The 9,634-nt window shown below is 42.7% G+C and overlaps 1 protein-coding gene across 1 annotated transcript; it reads right to left on the bottom strand.

Moving 5' to 3' along the window:
• Nucleotides 1-245: 245 nt before the first annotated feature.
• On the bottom strand, nt 246-5,804 carry LOC138528174 (olfactory receptor 56A4-like). The gene is made up of 2 exons (XM_069639628.1): nt 4,879-5,804; nt 246-330 (listed from the first exon to the last, which is right to left on the bottom strand). The coding sequence occupies exons 1-2, from the start codon at nt 5,802-5,804 to the stop codon at nt 246-248; spliced, it is 1,011 nt and encodes a 336-aa protein (XP_069495729.1).
• Nucleotides 5,805-9,634: the final 3,830 nt, after the last annotated feature.

Below are 9,634 nucleotides of genomic sequence, written 5' to 3'. Positions count from 1 at the left end.
AAAAATGTAGTCATTCAATACAATTGAAGCAAAGTATGAAAATGTAATGAGGTCACCAGAAAAGCTATTTTTGAAATACACAAACGTACAAAGCTGTAACTCTAAAAACCTTTAATAAGACCTCCACAATCATCCTAACTCAGTTCCCAAACGCTCCACTAACTCTAATTACTGCTCTGAACTCGTACAGAGCACTAGCCCTTCAGCACTCTAAAGCATTGTATTTGCATGGTACTCCATAGAATTTAATGGAAAATGAACAATGAATCTAACTCCAAACCTATCACCAGCCCGCCACAAAAATAGCCTTGCTCTACTCCTAACCTTAGCCTTACCCTAACAGCAACTCTAACACTTACCGTAATGCTTACTTTGCTCAACCACTAGGTTTCGCTAAACACTAATCCTATGCCAACATCACCCTCCTTAACCTATTCAGCACTACATTTTTGGCTACTTTTTAACTGCTTTTATGGACTACCTTTTGCGTGTGGCAACCTTTTTACTGCAGAGGTATTTTTACCACGACTTTTTCACTGACTACATTTTTGCCTGCAACATTTTCACTGAATACTAACATAGTTTCTCAGTACCGATAGTGTGAAGGACTGATCAGTTTGCGCATAACAAAATGCGCAGAAGGCCAGGAGAGTGAAGCTGAAGGCTTCTCTTCCCTGTAAAAAGTCAGGACAGGTTCAAAAACTTACGCCGAAAGGTTGGGGGTCGTAGAACTGTGGAGGGAAAGTTGCCAAAAGATCATTATTCCTTAACATCATGCAATAAATGTCTCACTGTAAATTGTTTCTCACACGCATTTTTAATTCTGACATTTTCTTTAAAGTGATTTCATGAGTGTCCTCGAGGGCTGCACATTGGGTGCCTCAAATGTAAGGTTTTGTTGCATTAAAACAGCACCTTAACGTCCCTTCAACATGTTTTCCCTGAATTGAATGTGTTTTGTTGTATTGATCTAATTCACTTTAACCGCTTCTCAATAAAAAAAAAAAATTCCAATGATTTTCATGGGTTTTTATGCTGTATTTCACTCCACCTGCAAAACTACAGCATTTCCTTTTTATTGCATAATGTATGCCATATGAAACGTGTCTAAGCTAAAAATCATTGGATTCTCCCCATAGTGTTTCTGTGTTTCTGTGGGCAAGGGGATACTGCCTATGACCATTAGGTCATATTTCCGGGATATCGGCTTTGACCATGCCCCATGCCTTGCTTTGCCACCCAATGAAGAAAGGTAGGAGGAAGTAGTATGAGAAAGAGGAGGTGGACGGGAACAAGGAAGAAGGGTAAAGAAGAAGGGAAAAGAAGAAGAATAGGGACCGCGATAAAGATGTGAAAAGGATGTGCCATGGGACTGTGATGAGGATGTGCACACCACCGATTATGAGGAGGATTCATGCATGAAGTTTGATTAGCATGCGTGCAAGAGACTGTGGCTAAGATGCACGTGAGAGACTGTGACACGGTTACTCATGAGGGACGGTGATTGGGATACATTCTATGTGAGGAAATAGAGTGCTACTGGGCTACTGGGATGAGGGTAACATTCAAGTTGGTGAACAATTGCCTCTTCAGGATGTGTGGTTACTTCTTCACATGGTGGAGGAGTTGTGGGTAACTTAAATGTAGCTGCACATCTGCCTCCATAAAATACCTAAAAATATTGTATATAGTTTTTTTTTATTTCTTTATTAGTTTTAACAATGTATAACCAAACTTACAACATTATCAATGCGACAATCATAATTTGCTCATCTGTGATTCCCTCAACTCCCTTCCACCCCTTCCCCCTCCAAGACCACTGTATGTCCATCAGTCCTCGTAGTGCCAGTTTTCGAGCCTGGGCTGCCTGCTTCGTCTGAGGTAGTGTCCACCGCGCTGGGATAGAGCAATGGCACCATTAGCGCTACCCACCGGTGCAGGTCTCCACTGGTGTCCAGCCTCTGTTCTTGTAGTGCAGTCTCCTATGCTCCGGTTTCAGCTGTCACCCATCTCAGGAGATCCCCCCACCACAGTGCCATGCTTGGGTTTTTCGGGCTCTTCCATCCCATGGCTATGCGTCTTTTCACTGTTATGTATATTAAGTCCTTGAGCTTATTCAAAGGCTTGTTTTTCCTGTTTCGTTTGTATCTGCCCAAGATACAAGCAGCCAGTGTTTGCACCTTCATGTCAATGCCCGCTCCTGCCAATTTTGCTGCAGCTTGCGTCCAAAAATCACGTATCACTGGACATCCCCAGAACATGTGGGTCATTCCCGCCCTAGGTTCATTACATTTGGGGGATACCTGGGTGCTTGCTCCCCCAAACCTTGAGATGGCTTCCGGTGTGAGGTATTCTCCATTATTGATGTAGAACTGTATAAGTTGCAAGCAGGCATTTCTGGAGATCTTTTTGTGGTAGTGGGCTATTTTCTCCCATTCCTTGTCATCGAATTATAGTCCCAGTTCGTTCTCCCACTTCGCCCTGCATTTGAGTTTGTTTCTGGTCATGCCCCCCATTAGAGCCTCATAATGTCGTGAGGTTTCATGACCCCCTTCAGTCGTATTTAGCATGGTTTCGATAACCTCATGTTCTGTTACAGGGTTTGTCTCTTCAGGCCATCTGTCCATTGTTCCATGGGGTGTTACCTCCAATCAAACAGTTGGGTTTCTTGGTGTTTCCCAAACAATGATTTTGTTTGCTGGACATATTTGTACTTCCCCTCCAGCTGTCATATATGGTGTTTTATGCCTATTATGTTTGTACTGTGTGAAATTTCATTTTTGTAAATTACTCTTATATGAGAAATAACAAATGTTATGTTTGTAGGTCTTAGGTATTTCCTTTTTCCACAAAAAAAGCAATACAACGTAAAATGCTACATTTATTAATGCAGGAGAGTAATACTGAACTGTGCATGTAACACTTTTTGTAAACAGTTTGGGCCACTGCTATTGAAACATCTATCTTTGCAGTAGTGATCATTATTATTATCATTATTATTGAGAATCATGGGATGGGAGCGTTTTGCCGGTGATGAAATGCTCATCAGGATAGGAAATGTGAGCAATGATATTGCGTATGGAACACAACATTATGACATTATGTGAAGAAAACAAATGTTTCACTTTTTTCCTGTTAATTGATTTGCCTTGGTTGGGTGGCTTGCTCATTTGACATTATCACAAAACGCAATTTTGATGATTAATTGAGTCTCTGATCTTGCGTCATGCGAGATCATGTAATTTATCCATCGAAGTTTCAATAAAGTATAAGTTGGAGAAAAAAAGATGTATAATAGTGAATGTGTAAAAGGTTTTGTAAAAGTTAAATATGTTCACGAAATGCCAGTATTGCAGTGTATCTGATTATTATGTCAGTGTACAATAGTTAACATTTTTTTTTTTTATTTTATATTTTATTTGATGTACAATTTTTACAAAAAAGCAAAGAGAATTTTAGTTTTTCTCTTTACAAACTTCTAAGAATCTCCCTTTAGCAACAAAGGTCTTTATCCTCTTGGCAGTGAGCCAACTTTCTGCATCAAGTTAACATTCTTGTACATGATATTCTAATGCAAGAAATACTACATTTATATTGCGGGCTTGTATTAAATAGTCAACATATGTGTCACTTGCTTTAATAAGCGTACATCGAGAATCTTTTTTGTTGCTCTCTGTTAACAAAATTACTGTTTGCCTAAAACTGAGTGCATGCACATTCACACGGTGTACTGTTATAAGGGTATTGCCATGAAGTCGTGAAATTTGCATGTACATATGTATGTGTGCCTGAGCAAATGTCAGACAAAATATGTCAACACGAGAGTGGCATGTCAAGTTGTACAGCTATTGCTAAAAGGTATATGTATGCATATATGTATTTATGAATATGTTGTCAGTGCTAAATGAAGTGGTATTTTAAATACCATATTCGTTAAAAATGTTGACATGTTATGTTCGGGTATCAGCGAGATAAGATCACGGTACATGCAACACTTTTCTTCTAATCAACTCGTGATGGATGAAGAGGTTTGGTGGCAAAGAATGATAGCGGCTGACAGTAATTCTTGGCTAATGACCACATTCAAAATCTTGCAACATATCACGACAAGCCCAATTTGTAGCAGCCCTGCTGAAGCTTTATAACATACAAAAATGTGGAAATGGAATAATTCCCCAGCAGCATAAACAAGAAGAGGAACACGACAAAGTCGAACTGTAAGAACGTGGAACTCCATTTTGTCAAAATCTATTTTTTGATTAAACAAACAAAAATTTTAAAAAATGATGACATCATTATGAGTTGGGATCATAGGGGATATCTACTATAAAGAGTACACTTAAAGTCCTGCATGGGTCGTTAGCTTGTACTTATTCTACGAAGTACTTTCTAAGTTGCCCAGGCAGTTAATATGATTTGGCATATCAACTGGCAAGTATGTGGGATTATCAAAATTGGAGATTTTCAAAATGCAAATGTGCATACTGTTATCACCACACTCAGTAGAAGCACTAAGAGCAAAGGAGCAGAATCCCTGCAGCCACACAGCCATACAGCCACACAGCCACGCGGCCACGCAGCCATCAAGGACATTCTTTGCACTTGCTGTTTTCTGTTTTCTGTGAAACAAAGAGACTTTTTATGGACATTTGCATTGGATGGGTGTGATCTCACATTAAAAACAATAACTCTAGATCCACAATTAGAAAATCTTTGAACCAACAAATCAACATAGAGAATACTGTTCTCATTTGAGCAAATGAGATGCTGGGCCTAGCAACCTGATCCATTATTGGCATTTCGCGGCTTTGCCTCTTCTGTCAATGCCCTGGGGGACAGAGTTCTAGTCACTTTTTGCACAACAGCAGGTTGCTATACATCCTCCGGATTCCTAGGTTAATTTCTTTGGTCCTGACTCCATAAACTAAGGGGTTCAATGCCGGGGGGACAATCAGGTGCAGAACATTGAGTAGGATTGCGAAATCGGGCGAGACATGTTCTTCTGACTTGTTTGTGACGGCTAGCACCATCAAGGTAGAATAGAAGAATAGAATAAGAATACAGTGGGAGGTACACGTGCTGAAGGCTTTCGTTGCTGCTCCTTGGGTGCGAAGCCTCAAAACTGCCAAGATGATGAGGCAATAGGAAAGGGAGATCAAGACCAGGTCCACACCCAGCACGGAACCTGCAATCACCAGTTGGTAAATGCTATTAAGCCGTATCTTACTACATGCAAGTTTTGTTACTGCAATGTTTGCACAGAAGCTGTGCTCGACAATGTGGCTAGAGCAGTAATTCAGCTGAGCAGCAAAGATTGGCACTGGCACGGATAGGCAGGTTGGTCTGATAAATGTCAGTATCAGGACTTTCAGGACAAATGCGTCTGTGATGATAGAAGTGTACCTAAGTGGGTAGCAAATGGCAATGTACCGATCATAGGCCATCGCTAGGAAAATACCTGATTCTATCCCTAGAAAACAATGGACAAAGAACATTTGAGCAAAGCATGCATTTGGGTGGATCGCTCTATCGTTAAACCACAGGATGGTTAGAATCTTCGGGGTAGTCACCATACTCAGAAGAAGGTCAATCAGAGAAAGCATAGCTAGGAAATGGTACATGGGTTCATGAAGACTGTCCTCCCTGAAGATGGTGGCCATGAGAGTGGCATTGGCTAAAACAGCCACAAGAAGAAGGAAAGCCAGAGGAATGGAGAGCCAGTGCTGCCAACGCTGGATCCCAGGAAGACCGATTAGGATGAACTCTGTGACCTGCATTGAGCTAGAGTTGACCACCAGCAACATCGCTGACCAAAAAAGTGTTGAGACAGTCCTGGAAAAAGAAGACATTAGTAATTGTGAATACACCTACTTTGAAAAGTACAGTCTAGGTGCAAATGTAAAACGAAAATCAATAGTGGCTCATGTTTACTTGCTTCAAACATGAAACAGCAATGCATGTTCATGAGCCAATGCTTGTATGCAGTAATTCATCTCATGTTTCCTAGGAATCAACTCTGATTGCAAGGTGGCAGTCAATTGGATGGTCCAAGTTGGAAACGTCATCACAATCTGAATTTCATAAACCATGTCTGAATCCATGAAATATTGTCCCACGCCCTTACATATTGGGATGGTGTTAGGCAGAAACCTGTGCAGTTCCCTCTGGGACCACTGCAAAATATTTAGGACTACAGGTGTTTGGCAGTAAACCCACTTGGTAGCAGTCTGTACCACACAGATTCACTTGGTAGCTGTGGCGGAGCAGTCAGAGTTCCCTCAAGAAGAGTTAGGCAGTACATAGAGTATTCACAATAGGTCAAGAGCACACAAAAGAACAAGTAAACACTGACCAGGGCTTGGTGTAAAAGAGATATAATTATTTATTTAAAAACCACATCTAGAAAAACACACAGGCACTAATAGTAAGCAATTCAAAAACACGGTCACTAAAAGATATACACTCCCTTAAAAGAATATTAGACAAGTCTTCAGTAAAGCCCCACTTATTTTCAGACAGCGGTGAGCGCTTAACGTAGATGGCACTCTAATAGTTCATTTTAACAAGGTAGAGAAAAGCAGAGAACAAGTTGAAACAGATCCCAACACTTTTATAAGAACCTAACAAGAGAGGAAGGCAAAGTAGAACCGTGAATTCAGAGTCAGTAGGCTGGATCCGCTTTAAGAGGATCGAAACGAAATGTGTCCAAGGTCACACGGTTGCAGTGCACAAAAAGTCTTGTAATGGTTCAAAAAGGAGTTGGACCAAGGAAAGGGACCAGTCAGAGGGTCAAGACGGCCAGCCCAGTCCAGAAGGTTAAGGAGTTATTATTACCTTGTAGCAATCTTTAGAAAAGGAGGCCTGGCGGACATGGTACCTTAAAATGGTGAGAAGGCTCCAGCGGGGGCAGTTGTTCCTGGTAGCGGATGCAAGTCGGTGCTTCGTCCGGGGGAAGAGAGGATCTCGTTGTGGAGGAATACAGGAGTCGTTGCACTGCAGGGAAGAAACCAGCCGCGGAGTTTCTCAGGTACAAGGAGCGGTCCGTTGATTCGCGGTTCAGTGGTGAGTGGCTATCCGGCCGCCGGGGTGCTTGGCACAGGCAGTTCGACAACAGTCTGGGATGTGAAGAAAAGTAGGTAAACTGGTTGTGCCCACCAGTCAGAGGAAGAAGCCTCTCCAGCCGAGAGATCTTCTCTGTCGTCGGGAAGTGGTGAGTCGGTTCTGCAGGGCTCCACCGGTGGTGTCATCATGGTAGGTCGGCTCAGCTTCTCCCTCGTCGGATTCTCAGGTCCTGTGGCGACTTCTGAAGTTCCAGTCCCCAAAGCCCTGCTTTTATGCAGCATAACCCCATTCACTCAGCCTAGCTGTCAATCAAACTTGCTAAGTGGTGAGCCGGCCGGCTCACCACTTGGGCCAATCAAACAAGATTGCGACTTGAGTTACCAAGGTAACTCAGTCCAGGGTGCTTAAACCCCCTCCTACACCCCCTGTGGTACCGAGACAGAGTGGCACCACTTTTGGAGGCTTCTGTGGAGAAGCCCGCCAAAAAGTGGAACAAAGGGCTCGACTTGGGTTGGAGTCACAGAAGACAACACAAACACCATATTAGAATTGAGTCTTGGCAAAAAATACCAACCGGAGAATTAATATTAATTAAATAAACCGGCGGTATGTTCGAGGCTATGAGAATTAAATAATTAAAGTTGGTAGCCTCGAACAATGGGAAAATCCCATAGGAAAATGTTTGCGGTCGAATATAAAAAGTAGTTTCCACTGCCACCAGCCAAAACTCAATCAGGGGGGATGGAGACGTGCCTCCTCGGCTAACAGACCCCAGGGCAATCGAATTGCCCCAACCAGTACGTCCACAATATGATGGTTTGTACTGGTTTCTGTTAATAATTTGGGACTAGTAAAGCCAATGGTGACTTTACATGCCTTGGGAGACAGAAGTCAGTCCCAGGGTATGGAGTCTATGGTGGGGTGTCACTATGACACCCCTGTGTTACTGCACGGAGGGTGCTGTGTAATAAGCAGTCAAAAGGAACACCATAAATCATGTCCAAGAGTGGGAGAAAAAGAGTCTCACTCTTGGCAGGAGGAAAAAAACAAACTCCAGAAATCCAGCAAAGCTGCTGGGGGTCTCACTAGGTTAGGAAATTCAGCCTAAAGAGAGAATTCTCCCTAACAGATGGGCTATATTCTTTAAATGTCAGTCAGACCCAACAACTACAACAAACGAGAAAATCAGATGCATGTCATGTACCTGTAATAGCACATTATTCTTTGCTGAATAAGCATTTAAATTCCCATATGCTGGCTACAAGCTTTGTTACACTAGTTGATTATCACATTTTATTTCTGTTTTATGATATTATATTTTGTTATGCTATTTCAAATTAATGGCACATTGATTTGCACAAATCCACAAGCACTATGTTGTAGCTGGAAGGGGACAAGCATCACTCAATAAAACTCCACAATGAATGAATAGTACATGTATCTAGAGCTCATTTCATGAAAAGGGATATACAGCCTAAACTGCAGGGGTCTGCAACCTTCGGCTCACCAGATGTTTTTGACTACAACACCAATCTTCCCTAGCCAGTATAGTCAATGATGAGGGATCATTGGATGTGTAGTCCAAAACATATAGCAAGCCTCAGGTTGCACATGATCTATCTAAAGTATGTCTGCTAATGTAAGCTAGGAATCAGTCTCTGCACCATTGATAGACCTACATTGCCCTTGCCATCCTCTTTTAACAAGACATGGATGCTGTAGCCTAGTTCAAGCAGGGTACTGTGAGAAACCGGAAGGTGTCTCCCCGGATAAAGCCCGGGGATATGTCATCCAGCTGGCCAGGACACAGCCATTGCTATTGGATCCAGTTCCTGGGGGTGGACTAGTGAGGGAGGATCACCTGGGTCGGGGGTCCTCTGGGAGTGGGAGTGGGACACTGACGGCTGAGATGCGGTATCCCCCTTCTTTCAACACCTTTTCCCCATCCTACCACTTGGACATTCAAAACCACTGTCCCCCTCCTTTTCTGACACGAACACTTTCACACGACACCAGAGAATGGATTAACACCAGAGCTGTTTACCTGACATTTCCCAATATAAGAGTCAGGCAAACACAAGCAATTGATCAGAATCAAGAACACCTCACAGCCCTTTACCTTCCCCACAGGGATAAAAGGTGGAGCAAGAGAGCACAGTACGAACAAGGCGAGCACGGCAAACAGCACAACGAGACACCTCTTCGGACCTGGCAGTTCAAGAGGAGGACAAAGGTGGCAAATATCAAGAGGCTGATGAGGAGAGATACGACCTTGCTTTTTTTGGAAAAAAAAGTGAACCCTCCACTCAGAGAAATGTAAGACTGAGGACAATAGCACAAGTGTGCTGCAGCAGATATCAATGGTACACGGAGCATATTGACGCTGATATACTGGAGCGAGGGAGACTCCTGCTTCCGTGGTACTGGCCTTGACTCCAGTAAAGAGGAAAGCCAAGTGGTTCATGATAGCTGGTGAGTCGAGGGGAGAGCCGATAAGGTTCAGGCTGTAGTGAATGAAAGTCACAAAGTGGCAAAGTAAGAAAGTTCAAAGAACTGTGAAATTATAGGAAAC

This window comes from Ambystoma mexicanum, chromosome 7q (assembly GCF_040938575.1).
Source record: "Ambystoma mexicanum isolate Mex_15411 chromosome 7q, UKY_AmexF1_1, whole genome shotgun sequence".
NCBI lineage: Eukaryota > Metazoa > Chordata > Amphibia > Caudata > Ambystomatidae > Ambystoma > Ambystoma mexicanum.
The sequence above is the reverse complement of the archived record's forward strand: the minus strand, read 5'-3'. Positions and strand labels throughout refer to the sequence as shown.

Coding starts and splice junctions, on each gene's coding strand:
- LOC138528174 (XM_069639628.1), bottom strand. CDS start 5,804: ATGTTGCTGGTGGTCAACTCTAGCTCAATGCAGGTCACAGAGTTCATC. Junction 331..4,878: donor AACCTAGGAATCCGGAGGAT/GTATAGCAACCT, acceptor TGTTAGGGTAAG/GCTAAGGTTAGGAGTAGAGC.